The 20,576-nt window shown below is 40.5% G+C and overlaps 1 protein-coding gene across 1 annotated transcript in view; it reads left to right on the top strand.

Annotated features, from left to right (window-relative positions):
- The window catches only part of PAX2 (paired box 2), a 148,497-nt gene extending 128,909 nt beyond the window's left edge, over positions 1–19,588 (top strand). Inside the window, exons 8-10 of the mRNA XM_015819793.1 lie at positions 8,714–8,815; positions 15,648–15,734; positions 18,747–19,588. Of these exons, the coding sequence (XP_015675279.1) occupies positions 8,714–8,815; positions 15,648–15,734; positions 18,747–18,868 (311 nt within the window). The 3' untranslated portion in view covers positions 18,869–19,588. The remainder of the gene's footprint in view (positions 1–8,713; positions 8,816–15,647; positions 15,735–18,746) is intronic.
- The last annotated feature ends 988 nt before the right edge of the window (positions 19,589–20,576 follow it).

Here is a 20,576-nt window from a genome sequence, read left to right as displayed (position 1 = left end):
CATCATTATCATTATCATCATCATCATCATCATCATCATTATCATTATCATTATCATTATCATTATTATTATATGTTTTCAGAAATCAGATTGACGTCTGAATGTTTTGCTTTGTTTTTCTTGTGTCGGAAGCACTTCGGTGCATCCACGGTGAAAGGATTTACCAGTGAAATTTCATCGTTGCCTGGGGAGTGCCCAGTTGGGGGCTCCTTTCGTGTTTCCATGAAGTTGCCCACCGAAGTGGTATCCATTAATCTACTTGCAGTGGCCCGCTTTCGAACTGCTGGGTTGCAAAGAGCTGGAGCATGGGATGGGAACTCACCCCACCCTGTGGCAGCAATGGGTCTCAAATGCAAGCCTGCCAGTCAGCAGCCCAGCATTCTAAACTCGTGAGCCACTGCGTTCCTATGTGTGAAAGCTGTGTCGGTATGATGCACACATGCAGTGACATATTCTAATCCTCCTAACTTCGTGTTAGTCTCAGGAGTTATAGGGCCACGAGAGTCCTGGAAAAGGTGCTGAATGATGAGTAGCAGTAGTTGAAATACAGATCAAAACCTCATGGGAATGAGATCTAGTTTCCCCCCCAAAACTGACACTGAAATTCTTCTCTTATACCTCCCACTTCCCTGCCCTAGCTGATCCATCTGGTTTCACAAGGTTTTTTTTCCCCCACTTAAGTTCATTTCAGGCTCAGTTTGATGCTCCCAAGTGGCAGTTTAACACTAACATCTCAATCAGAGTGTGACTCATTCAATCAGAGCAACAACAACAGCAACCACAATAAAAAAGGAATCATTAACATTCAAAGTTGCATGCCAGCAGGAAAGAGAGGGAAAGCAGGCAGGGCGATATCGAGAATGCTTACAGAGAGATGTGAGGTATGGTGGAAGGGAAAAGATAAGAGGATAATTACTGGATTTGAATGGGAATCTAATGCTGGTATTTGAAAAAAATACTACAAATACAACTATTCCACACCATTGCTCAAAGCAAGGTGGCAGGTAACGGTCATTAAAAAAACCAAATTTGTTGTTTATATTTAAAATCATATTTGTTACAGGTTACTGTTGATTTTATGAACTTCCAATCTGCATAATTTATTGAAGACAGTGGGGGGGGGAATGAAGGTGACATCTACACTTTATTTGCAGGAAATGATTGTTGATGTGACTACATAGTCAAAGCATTGAAGGGGAACTTATCAAATTTGCAGATGACATCAAACTGTCAGGAGTAGCCAACACCCCAGAAGACAAACTCAGGATCCAAAAAGATCTTGACAAACTGGAACAATGGGCCCTATCCAACAAAATGAGTTTTAATGTGGAGAAAAGCCAAGTTTTATATTTAGCAGGAAAAATCAAAGGTATAAATACAGATTAGGTGAGACCTGGCTTAAAAAGAGTAACTGTGAGAGGGACCTTGGAGTCCTAGTGGATGATCACTTGAGTATGAGCCAGCAGTGTGCAGCAGCAATCAAAAAAGCTAATACAATCCTGGGTTGTATAAACAGAGGCATAGAATCAAGATCACGTGAAGTACTAGTACTGCTTTACAAAGCCCTAGTAAGACCACGCCTGGAATACTGCAGCCAATTTTGGTCACCATATCACAAAAAACATGTTGAGAGTTTGGAAAAAATTCAGAGAAGAGCAACTAAGATGATCAAAGGTCTGGAGACTAAAACATATGAAGAACGGCTGCAGGACTTGGGTTTGGCTAGTCTAAAGAAAGGAAGAAATAGGGGAGACATTATAGCAGATTAGCAGTATTCCAGTATCTGAGGAGCTACCACAAGGCAGAGGGGGTCAGGTTGTTCACCAGAGCACCAGAGGGAAGGACAAGAAACAATGGTTGGAAACTGGTCAAGGAGAGAAGCAACCTGGAATTAAGGAGAAACTTCCTGACAGTGAGGACCATCAACCAATGGAACAGCTTACCCCCAGAAATCGTGGGCGCCCCATCACTGGAAATTTTTAAGAAGACACTAGACAATCACCTGTCTGAGATGGTATAGGTTCTTCTGCTTGAGCAGGGGGCTGGACTAGAAGACCTCCAAGGTCCCTTCCAGCTCTATTCTATTCTATTATTCTATTCATTTTAAAGAGGGAGCAAAGAAGAATTTTAAGCAGGGTGGCCAAATTCATTTTCAGTTCAATACAGCCATACTACATTGGTAAATATGCTTAGACATAAGACAATACTGTGGGAATTAGGTGTTCAGCAGAGTGAAGGCATGAGGGGGAAAAATTGTCTCTATGTCTGGTTATTTCGACATGCAATGCTCTGTAGCAGTGTCCTGAGGGGAGGAGTTGAAACAGTTTATTTCCAGGTTTGGAGGGATCTGTAGATACTTTCTCAGCCCTCCTTCTGATTTGTGCAATATACAGGTTCTCAGTGGAAGGTAGACTGGTTGTAATTGTGGTTTTTTTTATCTGCAGTCCTAACTATCCGTTGAACTCTGTACTGTATAAGAGTTCTGTCTGGTTGCTGTACCAAACCAGACAGTTATAGAAGAACAAATGATACATTCAATAATTACTCTGTAGAACTGTACCAACAGGTCCTGAGACAGTCTGAACTTTCTGAGTTGATGCAGGAGGAATATTCTTTGTTGTGCCTTTTTAATCATGGTTCTGAGGTTAGGTGTCTATTTCAAATCCTGGAAGATTATAGAACCCCAAAACTTGAAGACTCTACTGTTGATACTGTGTTGTCTAATATAGGAAGAGATGGTAGAATAGGAAATCTCCTCCTAACTAAAATCCACTCTCATCCCTACAGTTTTAAGCATGTTCAGCTACAGATTGTTCTGGCTGAACCGCAGGGCCAGTTGTTTAACCTCCCACCTGTATGCAGGCTCATCACCATCTCGAATGAGGCCAATGACTGTTGCATCACCTGCAAACTTCAATACTTTAACAGAGGGATCTTTACAGATGCAGCCATCTGTATTTTAATAGAATAGAATAGAGTAGAATTAGAATAGAATAGAATAGAATAAGAATAAGAATAGAATAGAATAGAATTAGAATAGAATTAGAATAGAATAGAATTAGAATAAGAATAGAATAGAATTAGAATAGAATAGAATAGAATTAGAATAGAATAGAATAGAATAGAATAGAATAGAATAGAATAGAATAGAATAGAATCTAATAGAATTAGAATAGAATAAGAATAGAATAGAATAGAATAGAATTAGAATAGAATTAGAATAGAATAGAGAGAAAACAGTGATAGTAATCTCCTCAATCCTATAGTACAGGGATGTGAAACTGCCGGCCTACAGGCCGGATAAGTCATCTGAAAGGTGCGCCCACCCCATTGCTGGCAATGGCAAAACAACTGTGCGACGTCATGTGTCTGCTATAGTAGAACACATTTGGATCATCTGCCAATTGCCGATTCTCTTCAGTAAGAGAGGGAGATCTGCTATAGCCAATGATACTCTTCAGGCTTTTCAATATGTTTGTTGGATCCTTTGTTGAGAACGGATTCCTCTGCTTTTCAAAGTAGCTTCTCTTTGCTGCCCTGATCTCCCTTGTTAATACATCCCTTGCCTGAGTGTACAGCATCCTATCTCCATTCCTGTAGGCTTCTTCTTTGGCACAACGAAGCTGCTTGAGCTTAACTGTGAACCAGGGGTTTATTATTGCTGTATATACACAAGCTCTTGGTCCTCACAAAAACTAACATGTGATGTCCCAGTATCAGTATCACTGGGTTCATCAAAGTCCACTGAAGCAGCTTCAAAAACGTTCCAATTTGTGCAATCAAGGCAAGTCTGTAACTCCAACTTTGCCAAGACTTCATTGTTTTGACTGCAGGTTTTACAGTTGTAAGTTTTTGTCTTTAAGCGGGTACAATGTGAATCATGCGATGATCAGAGTGGCCCACAGCCGCTCTGGGAAGAGAGTGATAAGCATCTTTTAATGTAGAGTAGCAGTGGTCTAAAATATTTTTTGTCTCTAGTGAGACAGGTGACATTCTGAGCGTATCTGGGCAACCCCTGACTTAGATTAGCACTGTTAAAATCCCCCAAAATGAGTAATGAGTTTGGATATCTCTGTTCTGTTCACAAGATTTGGTCAACTAGGGTTTGCAATGCACTGTTTATGCAAGCGTGAGGTGGTATATTTTGTTGTTGTTGGTTGCGAAGCCGTGTCCGACCCATTGCAACCCCATGGACAACATTCCTCCAGGCCTTCCTGTCCTCTACCATCTTCTGGAGTCCATTTAAGCTCACGCCTACTGCTTCAGTGACTCCATCCAGCCACCTCATTCTCTGTATATAAACCCCAACTAAGATGAGTGAAAAGAGCCCTCATGGGGCATAAAAGGATTGCAATTGATGAATTGTGTTTCTAAGTCCACATGTCCACTTCTAAGTAACATCATTGCATCAGTGGTTATTAACATAGAAGCAGTTACCCCCCTCTCTTTCCACCCCGGATGTTTCTACAACTCGGTCTGCCCTCTGAAACTGAAATCTTGGGAGTTGCAGACTACTACCTTCTGTTGTTTCATTTAGCCAAGTTTCTGTAAAGCAAAAGAACTGTGGAGTTGGAAAAGTCTGACTTGATCCAGTTTAAAAGATACAAAAATAAAATAGATTTAAAATAGATTTTTCAAAATATCATTTAACTGAATTATACTGGTTAGTTTTCTGCTTGGTTTCGAGTATTTTTAATATTAGATTTACAGCCATCTTTTTAGAATGAAATCTCAGAATTGAGGGTTTTCTGACCCCACCTGTGGAATAACCCCCCCCCTTTTTTTTTTTCTTGATGGATATGTATCCTAAATTGTCTTGGTCTCTGTAGAGGATACACACAATAGACATAAATAAACAAACAAACAAGGAACTAAAAGGCACCTTCTCATCTAGAATGACTCACAATGTGATCTGCTATTATTCTACTTCATCTGCACAACTGAGGATACAGCCAGACAATCTCACTAAACTACAGCCCCCCACTCCTTAACTTAAAAAAAAATGTTGGCATAAAATTTGCTGGCCAGCAAATTTGGTCTGAGGGCCAAACTCTATTTTGCCTAGAAAAATGAGGTTAGAAAATAATATATTTCTTAAAGTTTTCATGTAAGAAAGTCAAGGGGAATGATTACTAGATTCTACTGCTGCTTCCTCTCTCATGGAAAAACAACCACAGTGATTGGGTGAAATGGGGTTGGTCAAGAATAGATACAGTAGTGGCCAAAATTGTGGAAACCTTTTGGGAAAAGTGTATTTTTGAGGTTTGATGGCTAATAACACCACTATTTTTTGGAGTAGTACCATAAAATTATATATCAATGGAAAGATAATTTAATCAAGAACATAATGCAGCATAGTTTTTTCAATTATCTGTACTGTATTCTATGAAAAGTTATAGCCAAATAACCAGAAAAAGGAAGCACAACTTGCTTAGGTTGATCTCAGGTAGCTTTCCTTCATCTGGTTGTAGCCAATGAGCACGAGTGTTTAGAGAGCCAATCGGGTGTCATCTTGTTTTGGCAGCGAGCCAATCAGATCACAGTAGGAGTCAGTTATTTTTGTTCATGTATTGAAGCTGAGAGGAGGATATTGGTCAGGGTGTTATGTGATCGCTATCAAGTCGGTTGGGTTTTTTTGTGTTCTTTCATTTAGTGAGCTTGTAAAACATAATAAAATTAAAGTCATGGTGCAAAGAGTTGACTGGTCACCCAGAAAGCGATGTAAAATAGTATTATTAAGTGAACGAGGCTACAGTTATAAAGAAATTACAAGAAAAATGGGTGGAAACTTAAGCAAAGGTGGCATTTCTACTGTACACTTTTCCCAAAAGGTTTCCACAATTCTGGCCGCTACTGTAGGTGCTTTGAATAGCAGATGCTCTGCGGCTGCAACTTTTCATTGAGGTATATTTTAACATGGTCTAGAGCGCTTTTGATCATGTCCAAAGATACTACAGCTAAGAGAGGGTTGGCAAGCAGGAAGAGCACAGGCTGAAGCTGGCAGAAAATGGAGTTCTTTTGATCTGGCAACCGGACTAATTTTGGATACAGGTTTAGCACTCTTTTAAAAGAGCAATTGTGTATATAAGTCTTGTGGAAAATGAAAGAACTCTTACGAATTCCAGAGGGGTTAGCACAGAAGTTTATTTGCGCAGGTTCAGAGGCATATGGAGACATGCAATTCTGAACAAGGAGGGCGGGATTAGACTTCAGTTTTATACTATCCTTCTTTCAGGAACAAAGGGACTACACATGGTAATACACTGTAATGCATTTGGATCGTTTCTCACGGGCATACAATGGAAGGTTTTGCTACATACAAAGTATCCATGTGCAATGCGCATTTGGTTAGCCACATATTACTGACACAGAACTTTCCCAGTGAATTTTCCCAGTGATTATGCATTACATCATTATTCTAGCAATTATGCAGACAGATCATTATTCTAGTTATGCAGACAAATCATTATTCTAGTAATTGTTCATTTTACTACATTATAAGTAGCCTGTGGAAGATTTGACCAGCCCTTCAGAAAACCTTTTGGACACTGCAGGACAGCCTCTCTGATCTCTTTCTCCAAAACAAAACAAAAAAAGACAAAAATGGCCATTAGCGCCCAGTGACTGGAGAGGAATGGTGTACCCATTAACGACCTAAAGTGGTCAAGAGGAGCTAGATATAGTTCAGGCCCTGACCACATCATCAACCACACTGTCAATGAAGTAAGCGAAATTGTTTCCGTTGCAGAACTTGTGTTATAAAAGGAGGAAAAATGCTTCTTTAAAATTGGCACGGCTAAAAATAACTTTAAGCTACGCTGCTCCTCTTATATTTTGTCTTCAGCTTTCTAGACATCTTATTTACGATGTTTGCAGTGCCTTGGGGTTATGGATCAGCTTCGGCAACCTTCTGACAAGCAAAGTCAATGGGGAAGCCAGATTCACTTAACAGCCATGTTACTAATTTAACAACTGCAGGGATTCACTTAACAACTGTGGCAAGAGAGGTCGTAAAATGGGGCAAAATTCACTTAGCAAATGTTTCACTTAGCAACAGAAATTTTGGGCTCAATTGCGATCATACGTCAAGCACTACCTGTGTCTAGAGTTTAACTTGATGGCCTCATTCATATAACATGACGTGGGTTTCTTTTTTATTGCCATCTTACAATCACCGTTTCCATGTTGCAAGAAATAACCCAAACTTAGTGCCAACCACTTAAAATGTAGCTAACTTAAAAGTTGAGCCAATTACCTCTGCTGGATAGATTAAAGCAGAGGTTGAATGGGGGGACTCTAATCTGGATTTCTGCATTGAGCAGGAAGTTGGGCTTCGTGGCCAAAGTTTTTAACTCTAGGATTCTAGCGGTGGGATTTCTATGGATTTTAAGTGATTTATTCCTTCGGCTTAACCTACAACGTGGGAATATTGCCGAAGTCATCCTTCTTGACTGAGGTTTACATTTGTTTGGAGACGTAGTGAAAATCATATTACATGTATTAAAAACAGGAGAATTCTGTGATGCACTTAATATACCTGAATATTATTTAACCCCCATCATATATAGAGTAATTAAAGGTAAATAATCTATGCCTCTTTAAGTACTAACAAAAGATACATGTTTTTTTCAAATGCCTTGGTGTAATCTATACATTATCCATAAAACAGAAACAATTTCTTATGCTGAATAAGGTACTGTAGGTAGTGTAAGGAAATATAAGTAGTAAGCAAACCTCACCATTCATGACAAAAGGGTGTCAAGACTTTTTTTCCAACTTTTAAAAAAAAAAAGCTTTGACCAAAATACTGAATAATTGGGCATTGTCACCAAATAAGATATCATGTACCAAATTATATCGCCATATATAGCATTTGTAGTCTATTGAACTTTGGGTTCTTCCAGATATTTTTTTAAATGTATCGCCTTTTGTTAACTTTGCAAAAACGGACAAAAGTAAAAGTATCCTTTTGTCTGTTTTTGCAGATTTAATAAAAAGTGATAAATTTAAAAATATCTGGAGGAACCAAAATACGGCATAGATTGAGCACTAAAGATGAGAATGAGTAGTTTTAGGGTAGAGGTGCCGGAACTCACATACGTCATACAACCCACCTTGCCTACCCTACAAGGTTCCATCCCAAAAAGGTGCCGGAACTCCGTTCTGGGCGTTCTATGAGAAAAAAAGCCCTGATCACAACCTACTACTTGATAAGATAGAAAAAAGTGAGTTAGACAGCATCACCACCAGATGGATCCGTAGCTGGCTGACCGGCCGTACTCAGCATGTAGTCCTCAATGGAACCGCATCTACATGGAGGGAAGTGTGTAGTGGGGTGCCCCAGGGGTCTGTTCTGGGCCCAGTGCTCTTCAACATCTTCATCAACGATTTGGACGAGGCGATAGATGGGGAAATCATCAAATTTGCAGACGACACCAAGCTGGCAGGAATAGCCAACACTCCCGAAGACAGGCTTAGAATACAGGAGGATCTGGACAGACTTGAACACTGGGCGCTATCTAACAAAAAGCCATTTGTCTGAAATGGTATAGGGTTTCCTGCCTGAGCAGGGGGTTGGACTAGATGACCTCCAAGGTCCCTTCCAACTTTATTATTATTATTATTATTATTATTATTATTATTATTATTATTATTATTATTATTATTATTATTATTATTATTATTCAGTTCTTCCTCATTTTTTTCTTCTTAGGTCGTGACATGGCCAGCACAACCTTGCCTGGCTACCCACCACATGTTCCACCAACTGGACAAGGCAGTTACCCAACCTCAACTCTTGCAGGAATGGTGCCTGGTAAGGTTCCTTGCTTCCCATCAGTTTTATTTAGATAAGTGAATAAGTTTTTTGTTTTGTTTTTTTTTAAAGGCTTACTTGGAAAGGCATTTCAGTAAGTTTGATCAACTCCAATTCCAGAGGGTTGTGTGTGTGTGGTTTCTTTCTTTTCTTTTTTTTTTGCCTAATGCTATTTATTTTCAGTTCTGATTCCCACTGTATTAAGGAAATCAATTTTGTTTGGAAGTATAATTCTATCAATAGAGGGAGATGACCTCCCAAGACTGCCTCGTGCTCCTATTGCAAGATTGACCACATGCACATGTCTCAGCCTTGAGCAAGAAAAATTGGAAGTGGATGTTTCATTCATTTATTTATTTGTATCCTGCCTTTGTTATTTTTTAACAAATAACTCAAGGTGGCAAACACACCCAACACATCCTCCCATTTTCCCCACAACAATAGGGTGAGGTGAGTTGGGTGAAAGAGACTGGTCCAATTCAGGCAGCTTTCATGGCTAGGGCTGAAGTAGAAACCATGGTCTCCTGCATTTTAGCCTGGTGCCTTAACCACTAGACCTGACTCTCATGTTCACTTATATCCAATAACAGTAGCATGGACTGTTGAGTGGGAGGAATCATTTTGCTGCTGTGATGCATTTACACCCCTTTCTAGAAAAGCTGCCAAATGGATGGCTAAGTTGCAAAATTCCTTCTTTTTGGTGGATCCGCCTTTCATGGTTTTCAATATCATGGACACCAATACCATGATATTTGGCAAAGATAGGGCTCATGGGTAACATACTACCTTGGGTCTTTAATATATAGTGTATTGCAAGGACTTCTGCTTCCAATATTTTCAACATTTCACTGGATGGGGTAATTAAAGATTCTAGTGGCAATTAGTATGATGTATAAGAGTAGCACAGATAATAGGGATGGGGTATATCAATCGGTAGGTTTAAATAACTGAAATCCTAAATGCCCTGAATTTAAAATATTTCAACTGTATCTTTTCCCCCTACCAATACACACAGAGAGATCTCTTGTTATGAACTTGCCAATCACTACAGAACACTTTCTTCAAGCCCTCTGCCATAAAATGTGTAACGCGGCAATTTTTTTAAGAAAGGGTGGCATGCAAGATTTGAAATAGCCTTCCAAAGCAGCTCCGACTTCATTATTTGCTCATTGTTTGATCACGAACAAATATATTTCTGGACACAGACATAGACACTGCTAGCTTCTGACATCACCCAGATATCATGGAGGCCATAGCAACACAACTATAGTTGGATAACTTAGGTGGTCACCAAAAGTTAGTGGAGAAACGACTGCTTGATAGCTGTTGGTGATTGGTAGATAGCTGGCAGATCACTGTGTATTTGAATAAAACATCCACAAGAGCTTCAAGCAGCAAAGATGAATCTAAATAACTAGAAATGTATAACTTGGAAAAGAGAGAGAGAGAGAGAGAGAGAGAGAGAGAGAGAGAGAGAGAGAGAGAGAGAGAGAGAGAGAGAGAGAGAGAGAGAGAGAGAGAGAGAGAGAGAGAGTAAATAAAGTGATGAGAATTGTCTAAAGACACTATGAAGTTCAGACCTTGTTTCCAGTGATTTGCGGTAGGTCTATTGCAGACATGTCAAACACAAGGCCCGGGGGCCGGATGCGGCCCGCGAAGTGGTTTCATGTGGCCCGCGAAGCCATCCTGGAAACAGTGAGGGAACGGCCCCTGCTGCCTTGGCCCTGGCCCAGGCCGGCTGGGAGCCAATGTACAATTTTGTGGTGGCCATCTATGCTGAAACGCATTCAGTCTTAGCTCCACAAGGCTGTCTAGAAACAGCGAGGAACCAGCCCCTGCTGTGTCGGCCCCACCCCCTGGGTGCATGCTGGGGAGGTGTCCCCCTTTGTGAGGAATGAAGAAATGGACCATGCCTTGGCGCTTGCCCCGGTCCCACCCCCTTCTGCCAGAGACCCTCAGATCTGTCCCACTCCTGCCCAGGCCCCCACAGGCACCCTTGACGCGAACGATGTAGAGCTGGCCATGCCCACCCAGTAGGCCACACCCACTCCATCCACGCCCACCCAGTAGGCCCCATCCACCCTGGCCGCACCCCCCCAGCCCCCCCCGAGGGCAATCGCAATGCTGATGCGACCCTTAATGAAATTGAGTTTGACACCCCTGGTCTATTGCATGAAAAAAAATATTGTTTATTGTTGCTTAAGTTCTACATGTATTGTTATTAAAAATTACTATGTGTCCAATGCTCCTTCACTCAAAAACACTAAAAGCTGATAGAGCAATCCCTTAACGAAAGACCAGATGAGACCAGCATGGTTGCACGAAGAGTTCTCTGACAAATTGAGGGACAAAAAGGTTAAATGTAAAAAAAAAAAGGAAAGAGAGACATATACTGTAACTAAAGCAGAATACCAACAAACAGCCCAAATCTGCAAGGAGGGAGCCAGGAAGGCTAAGGGCCAGAATGAGCTAAAGCTAGCAACCAATATCAAAAATGATAATTAAAACAGTTCATTCAATATGTAAGGAACAAGGAGAAAGTCTAGGAAACAATAGGCCCACAAATGGGAGCAGATGGCAAGAAGATGAAAGGCAGCAGGGAGAAAGCAGAACTGATTACCGGTACTTCCTTCTTTGTGTCTGTTTTTATGCAAAACGAAGAAACAGCCCAACCTATTAAAAGCAGGACTGAGGGAGATGGAATAAGGTATATAAGTCAAAATAGGCAAGGAATTAGTAAGTAAAAGAATACCTATCCACCCTGGATGAATAGAAATCATCTCAATCAGATGGTTTACATCCCAGGCTTCTGAAGGAGCTGGCAGATGCAATTTGGAGCCATTGAATGTAATCTTTCAAAACTCCTGTAGCGCCAGGGAAATACCAGAAGACTAGAAAAGAACTGATGTGGTTCCAATCTACAAAAAGGGGAAAAATGGATCCAGGAAATTATAGCCCAATCAGTACCAGGGAAAATCTTGGAAATCAAGCAGAGGATTTGTGAGCTCCTAGAAAAAAAAATATGATTATTAGAAGACTGCATAGGTTTGTTAAAAACAGATGATGCCAGACAAATCTTATTGGTGGTTTGTTTGGTTTTTTTTTTTTGATAAAGTAACTATAAATTAGTGGATCAGTGAAGTGCTGTGGACATAGTAACCTTGCTGCATTGGACAAGGTAGACCACAACTTAACTCTTGGTAAGATAAAACAATGTGGGATAGGCAGTATCACCACCAGGGGGATTTGCAATTGGCTGACAAACTCCACTCAGCTGGTACGTCTCAATGGAACTTACATCGACATGGAGGGAAGCATGCAGTGGGGTACCTCAAGTTTCAGTCTTGGGCCTAGTACTCTTCAAAATCTTCATAAATTAAATGGAGGGATAGAAGGAGAATTTATCATCCAAATTTATCAGATTTTCGTATGACACCAAGATAGGGTCAAGATTCAGAAGCATCTTGACAGACCTGAGCATTGGGCCTATCCAACAAGATGCAGTTGAGTGGTGAGAAAAGTACGGTCCTGCACTTAGGCAGGAAAAACCAAATGGCTCAACAGTAGAAACTGAGAGGGCTCTAGGTGTTCTAGTGGATCACTACTTAAGTATGAGCCAGCAATGTCCTGCAGCTGCCAAAAAAGCCAATGCAGTCCTAGGCTGTATCATCAGAAGGATAGAGTTAAAAAAAACCTAATAGTACTGCTTTACACTGCACTGTTGAGACCATACTTGCCATATTGCACTCAGTTCTGGTCACCACAATATAGAAAAGATATTGAGACCCTAGAAAGCTTACAGAGAAGATGATAAAGGGTCTGGCGGCTAAATCATATGACAAATGAGGGAGCTAGGCATGTACAGCCTATCGAATAGAAGGACCGTGGGGACATGATAGCTGTCTTCCAGTACTTAAAGGGCTGACACAAAGAATAGGAGATTGACCTATTCTCTAGGGCCCCAGAGGGCAGGACAAGAAGTAATGGGTGGGAGCTTGTTAAAGAGAGATTCAACCTAGAAGTAAGGAGAAATTTTCTGACAATGAGAGCAATTAATCAGTGGAATAGCTTTCCTCCTGGCGTTGTGGGTGCTCCATAATCATGCAGACTCAACAGCCATTTAATTGGGTTGGCATAAGGCAGGGGTCCTCAATCCCTGGGCCACGGACCAGCATCAGTCTACAGCCCACCAGGAACTACATCACGCAAGCAAGCAAAGCCCCATCCCACACATGCAGGATCCAGGAAGCGTGTGGAACCAGCCCTCCCTCAGCCCTCAGAAAAAACACTCTCCACGGAACCAGTCCCTGGTGCCCAAAAGTTTGAGAACCGTTGCTATAAAGCAGAGGTCTTCAAACTTGGCCCTTTTATGACTTGTGGACTTCAGCTCCCAGAATTCCTCAGCCAGGCATGCCTGGCTGAGGAATTCTGGGAGCTGAAGTCCACAAGTCATAAAAGGGCCAAGTATGAAGAACCCTGCTATAAAGTCTCCTTGAACAGGAGGCTGAACTAGAAGACCTCCGAGATTCCTTCCAGACCTATGATTCTAATTGTCTCTTGGTTTATAGATACTGGAGCTCTTATACAAAACCTGTTTCTGCATTATTGCTAATGAGATAAGTGACTAAGTGAGCAGGCCTGTAATGTTCTGGGAGCATTTGCTTTTTCAGTTTCTCCTACTGGGTCACTGGCCTTTCCTAATTTCTTCCTCTGGAGCGTTTTTTTCTGGAGCATTTTCTGCTTCAACAGAAAAGGTCTAGGAGTGCCGTGAACAAGTCACAGCCCTAGCCTTCTCCAAAGAGAGCAGTTAAGCAGAATCTAGCATTGATGAGGAAATTACATGTTTCATTAGTGATCACAAAAGGAGATAACTGGTTCCTCTTGGTCGCAATTGAGCTCAAAAGCTCATTATCCTCCAGCTCGGTTTCCTTTAACTCCTTGTCAATAAACATTGTGCACATATGGTGCTTCTGCCTTCCTTTGACTGGCCTGGAGAGAGAGAGGAAGAGTGAGTGAGAAGTTCTTTACTTAACCTGCACCTCAGAATGAATGTAGAAACAAATTGAGTGACAATATAGAAAAATAAAGGAAGCACTTAATAAGGTGACCAACTTTTTTACAATGAAAAGGAGGACACAAATGAATTGAAGAAAAAAATATCGTAAATAAAAGAAACATTTTATTCATTGCAACAATAATACAGAATACACTATAATGTGATAAATGCATAATAAAAAAACATTTGTAACAATAACATTTTATATTGTAATTATGCTTACACGCCTATTATTATTTAAATGAGTACTTTTCCATTGAATGAATATCTTTTGTCAATGTATCATCTTCTAACAATATATTGGAAATATCTGAACAAGAAATATCCTTCATATTGAATTTTACGGCAAGTGCTGCAGCTAGAGCAGTGGTTCTCAACCTTTTTAATGCCGCGACCCCCAACCGGTCGTAAGTCGAGGACTAAACCGGTCGTAAGTCGAGGACTAAACCGGTCGTAAGTCGAGGACTAAACCGGTCGTAAGTCAAGGACTACCCAACCGGTCGTAAGTCAAGGACTTTCCCTGCCCGGGAGCGCCGCACATGCGTGGTTCCGCCCCCTGCGCCTGCCGAGGCGTAGCTGGCAAGCGGCAGAGACGGAGCAGGCCGACCACCAGCTGGCCCAGCCCAAGGGAGGTAAGGCACCCGCCGGAAAAGGGGGAAAAAATGGCGGACAGCCTTGCTTGGCGACCCCCGTGAAATGGTTGATTGACCCCAAATGGGGTCGCGGCCCATAGGTTGAGAACCGCTGAGCTAGAGTATTATTATTATTATTATTATTATTATTATTATTATTATTATTATTATTATTATTATTACTTTAATTTATACCCCGCCCTTCTCCCGAGGGACTCAGGGCGGCTTACAGGTAAATAAAAACAGTACTATACAATAACAACATTATTGCCCTAGCAGGGCCGAAGATCAAAAGAAACTTACCATGGCATCACCGCTGCAGTCTCCTCTAGGTATCTTTGGGACTAACTAGCAGATGGTGTAGTTGGGTAGCAGGGAGGGGTGCAAAGTTCCTGTCAATTCGCTTTCGCTGCAGACAACTTGCATGTGCAAAGTTTGCCGGCCAGGTGTTTTGGCGCGCTCAGCAGCAATTCCTATTGGCTTTCGAAAGCCAATAGCGGGAGTAGCACAGCTCATGCAAAAGTTGAAAAAAAAACCATAAAAAAAAGATGCCGGAACGCCGTTCTGAGCGTTTTATGAGAAAAAAAAGCCCTGCAGATTAGTCTTCAAATATCGAAAAGGAGGACATGTAGGAGGACACTTTTCGAGGGAGGACAGAACTTACAAAAGGAGGACTGTCCTCCCTAAAGGAGGACGGTTGGTCACCTTACATTTAAGCCCCCCTTTTTACATAAATGGGCCTTGTCAAGAACCTTCCACCTGACTTTTATTGGGAAAGTGCCCGGTTGCCTTCTTATTGGAAGTTCTGCTTAGATTCAACCACCTCAAAGGGAGAAAGCTTTTACAACTTCCCACACTGCTCTGGCTGCAATTTGTCCCTGGACATGCTGTGATCTTTCTTAGAGGATTCCAGAGGAAATTGCACCTGAAAACTCTTTATTACATTTATGTATTAGACTAAGCTTCATTTTTCCCAGTTTCCCATTTTGTCTCCTTTGCCAACCCACTTTTAAGACCTTCCTGTTTGCTGCAATGTTTCTTCTAATGACTTTCCTCTTCCCTTGTCAGCTACTAATGCAATTTTGTTCTCTTTCCTCTCTGTCTGAATTGTGGTATGAATGACACCCTCCTGTGTTTTTTCCAGGGAGTGAATTCTCAGGCAATCCTTACAGCCACCCTCAATACACAACCTACAATGAGGCCTGGAGGTTCAGCAATCCTGCGTTACTAAGTGAGTATTCCCTCAGGTTTTTCTCTACCCTTTTCCATCCCTTTCTGTTTCCCTTCTACTTGTTTCTTTGCTTTCTTTTTCCTATTTATTTCTATCGTACTGGGGACTCTAAAATATATTATGATTCTGCCACCAACCCCAAAAACTGAAAATGAACTAACTTTGGGCTAGTCCTGTCACTGAATCCAGTATTCTCCTTTTCAGCAAGATGTTTTTTTATCTAGGCCAAGGTTGCCTACCCCTGATCTAGGCAAAGTGTTTATATTTACATTCTGCCCACAATTTGTGTGTGTGTGTGGTGTGTTAGAGATGGTTGCTGTTTCCTCTAATTTTGAATTAGGACAGGGCATACTGGAGCTGTCCTCTCTACTTCAGACAAGAGTCTATTCTGAATTCTTCTGATTTATTCTGAATTTGAGTTTCACACCAATTTGGATAATACCCATATAAAGTAATGGATACTGAGGGGAAATAATCTTATTTTAGTTGTTGTGAAATAAAACTGTTAACATTTTAAGACCTTTATATAAAACCATTGAGCATTTGCAATATTTTTTCTTTAAAAAATTACAAAAAAGCTGGAAAAAACCCCCACATAGAGCAAACCATAAAAGAAATGTCAAGGAAGCTAGAGCCACAGTGTCCTATAAAAAGGAAAATGACAACATTTGTTTAAATACATACCAAAACAAAAACATCTAGACATGATACACTATTTCTTACCTCAACATGGCCATCCTAAAGAAATATTTCACCTCAAAGCAATGAGATTTGACTTTATTTCTCCCAGATTAAACAGAGACCAGGATATCATAAGATACTGCATGTAATAACTAGCTCATTGGTGCAAAATGTCACATCTGACTACTGTTTTGTTTATGGTCCATCCTATCCATCCCATCCACTCTTTTACCAGTCCCCCCCCTTCTTTCATTTTTTTAAGATATCACAAAATCCATTCTTGTTTTTTGCTGCAAGAATCTAACAAAGCTGTCCTTCTGGGATATATTAGCAAATACTTTATTTCCCAGTTCGCCCATCTTTAAAACATTAATGTTAATGAACTCCCTCACAGTACACTCGCAGTGGAGGTTGGGCTTGATAGTTTAAATGACCACTTCCAACTTAATTCATTAACATAATGAATTAAGAATTACATATTTCTGACTGGGAGCTGTCCAGATTTAAAATGGGCAATTGTATATGTTTTAAATAGATAAATATTTCTTAAAATTATATACAAATATTTTTGTTAATCATATTTCTGTAGTAGTAGTAGTAGTAGTAGTAGTAGTAGTAGTAATAGTAATAATAATAATAATAATAATAATAATAATAATAATAATAATAATAATAATAATAATAATAATAATAATAATAAAGTTGGAAGGGACCTTGGAGGTCATCTACTCCAACCCCCTGCTCAGGCAGGAACCCTACACCATTTCATACAAATGGCTGTCCAGTCTCTTCTTAAAAACTTCCAGTGTTGGAGCATTCACCACCTCTGGAGGCAGGTTGTTCCACTGGTTAATTGTTCTAACTGTCAGGAAGTTTCTCCTTAGTTCTAGGTTGCTTCTCTCCTTGGTTAGTTTCCATCCGTTGCTTCTTGTCCTGCCTTCAGGCGCCTTGGAAAATAGCTTGACTCCCTCTTCTTTGTGGCAGCCCCTGAGATATTGGAATACTGCTATCATGCCACAAAGCATAGATCTTTTGAAAATTATTGGGACTGTGTACACCTACTAATAAAATATATTGTGTGTCATATGGTCTGCTATTGCATTTAGTGCAATCTTGCTATTATCTGTGTGTAATCTTGTATATCGTGTGCCTTCTATTTATTTAAAAAGTTAAAGCTTCATAAAATTCAGTTCTTAAGATCAGCTGCCAAAGTTCTTTGAATAAATCTGTCTCACCTTGACTCTTATACATTTATTGTTATACAACTTACACTTTATTCAGAGATACCTTCAGCCCAATCAACAATTCTATCACCAGTTTTTAAGCTTGATTTTCAGATCTGTTCTAAGCCTGATGTTGCTAAATATTTAATATTATACACTGAGAGTCTGCTTTGCACAGATCTGGCAGATTTTTTTTATATAAAAAAGTACTTTAGTACTTCATATACTTCCTCAGAATGGAAAGTATTCCAAATAATAAAGTTGCTTATATTTCCTGCATGCTTATGCTAAGGTGGGCATTTCTGCAACTGGAATTGGAAAAAGGGTAGTATTGTTAGATTCCCTCCTTCCTTTCCAAGTTTCTAATTTCTCCACGAGGACTGAGTATCATCCAGAATGGTTTTGGAGATTTTACTGGAAATGAGAAGAATCATTTTTATTTACTCGTTTTTTAAGACCACCCATTTATTAACGACTCTTGCAGGCTTCTAGAGGGATGACGAAGTAAAAAAGAAATTTCCAGTATTTAAAAAACAGCCAAGCTGGCAAGAACAAATTAGACATATTCAATTGTTGCTGGTAGTTAACAGGACCACAGATGAATCTAAGCAAAGCTGCCAGGTTCTTGTTTCCGTCTTCTAGGTCAGGGGTAGGCAACCTTGGCTCTTTTATGACTCATGGACTTCAACTCCCAGAATTCCTGAGCCAGTATGGCTCAGCTTGGAAACCTCTCCCTTTCCTCTCAGCATGGCTGGCTCAGGAATTCTGGGAGTTGAAGTCCACGAGTCATAAAAAAGCCAAGGTTGCCTACCCCTGTTCTAGGTGGAATATCTTGAATAGGACTCTGATGACAAACACTAGACTAGATAATCCAAGAAACTTAGCTTCCTGTGCATGATATACTACATATATACTGTGTATGTTGTTTTCCTATTTTACATCTAGGCCATAAAGAGATCCTCATTTCCAGATTTCTATTTCCAGTTCCTTTTAATATGCTTTCTTTCTTTTCTTCCTTTCTTTTTTTCTTATTTTATTTTACTGTATGTCCTTTCAATCAGTCCATTCTTCTCCTGTGTTAACTTTCAGGTTCCCCTTATTATTATAGTGCCACATCCCGGGGCTCCGCACCTCCCACTGCTGCCGCTGCCTATGACCGCCACTAGCTACCATGGAAACCACATGAAACTGCAGGGTGACAGCCTAGGCCTCCATATTGTACCTGTCTGATGGACATTCTGCGTCACCTGGAAGAAAACAACCCCCCTTCCCTCCACCTTCTGCTCCTCAGTGTTCTTTCAGATTGCAGAATTTACTGACCTCACCAGATTGAAAATGTCATATCCCTTGCAATCTAGCCAAGCTACTCCACTGGGTAGGGGCAAAATCAAGTTTGTGGCCAGTGGTTCTGCTGTCTCCGTTGCTAATACCACTGCAATATTTCAGACTCCTCCTTGGTGAATTTTTCAGTTTCTTCCACACGAGTCTTCTCTTACTGAAAGAAGAATGGAGAGGGGTATGGGCAGCCAGTGGCAGAGGAGAATGCTGCTTATAAATTAATTGTTGCCCCCTAAAACGATCATCTGTGAAAAAGAACTCAGAATGACCAACAGTCAAATTTCCAGAAGCCTGAGGGAACCGTGCGGCTCAGCCGAATGTAAGGGGGGGAAAGACTGTGCATCATCCACTGTATTTCACAAAAGTTTCCTCGCGTGATACGTTCCCTCTCATGTCCTATATAGGTTGGTTGAAATAATTAGGTCTTGCTTTCTTCTCATTTGAAGACTGACCATTTCCATCGTATTTGTCAAAATCTTACGAGCGGAAGGTGAACAAGCAATCACACCGGTAAAACATATTCAGACTCAAGTCAGAAAGAAAGATGGAGTGGTGTCAACCAATCGTCAAAATGAAGAATGATCCAAGTGGATATATAAATATAACTGCTTTTAATGCTTTGCCCTGAAAGTCTATAAATGGAGGAGGGAAATAAATAAAACCCCAGTTTTCTAAAAAAAAAAAAAAAAAAAAGTAAAGTCATGACAGAATAAGCTGAAATACCACCCCAACACATTTTCCTGGGTTTCATTCTTTTCCTATTATGCACACACAGGAATATTCATGTATGGCAGAGAGGAGAGCGAGTACAAGTAGTCCTCGACTTACAATAGTTCATTTAGTGACCATTCAAAGTTACAACGGCACTGAAAAAAAAGACTTATGACCATTTTTCACACTTACGACCATTGCAGCATTCCTATGGTCATGTGATTTACATTCAGATGCTCGGCAACTGGTTCATATTTATGACAGTTGCAGCATCCCAAGCAAAGTCAATGGGGAAGACAGATTCACTTAAGAACCGTGTCACTAATTTGACAACTGTAGTGATTCACTTAACAAACGCAGCAAGAAAAGTCGTAAAATGGGGCCAAACTCACTTAACAAATTTCTCACCTAGCAACATCAATTTGGGCTCAGTTGCGGTTGCAAGTCGAGGACTACCTGCACCTTTTTTGTGCAGCTGTCTGCACAGTGCACAAATTTGGCAACAATTCAGAAAGAAGTTTCAAGTTCCATTCTCTATGTGTAACGTGCATTTGTTTAGTTGCCAGCCAAAATATATTGCTTTTCGCTGGGGAATAATAACAGTTTGGGCAACTGACAATGAATCCAAATAATTCCATTTAGAACAGAGATTATTTTTTTGGTTCTCTACCTTTCAGTTTCTGCCACTCCTATAGAAACATCAGGATGGAATAAACGTATGAGAAGTGATATAGTGCAAAAGAAATGTTGAAGTACAGAAGAATAGATTTCACTTCCAGAATGTTATGCCTTCTTTTCTTATTTACAGTGATGAAAGAAAGGGCACACCACCACCAGCAGGTTTACAATGGGGTCCCAACTTGATTTGAGAATGGACAGATAAGCGATC

This window comes from Protobothrops mucrosquamatus, unplaced genomic scaffold (genome assembly GCF_001527695.2).
Source record: "Protobothrops mucrosquamatus isolate PMUCROS unplaced genomic scaffold, P.Mucros_1.0 scaffold988, whole genome shotgun sequence".
NCBI lineage: Eukaryota > Metazoa > Chordata > Lepidosauria > Squamata > Viperidae > Protobothrops > Protobothrops mucrosquamatus.
This window is presented reverse-complemented; position numbering and strand designations above follow the sequence as displayed.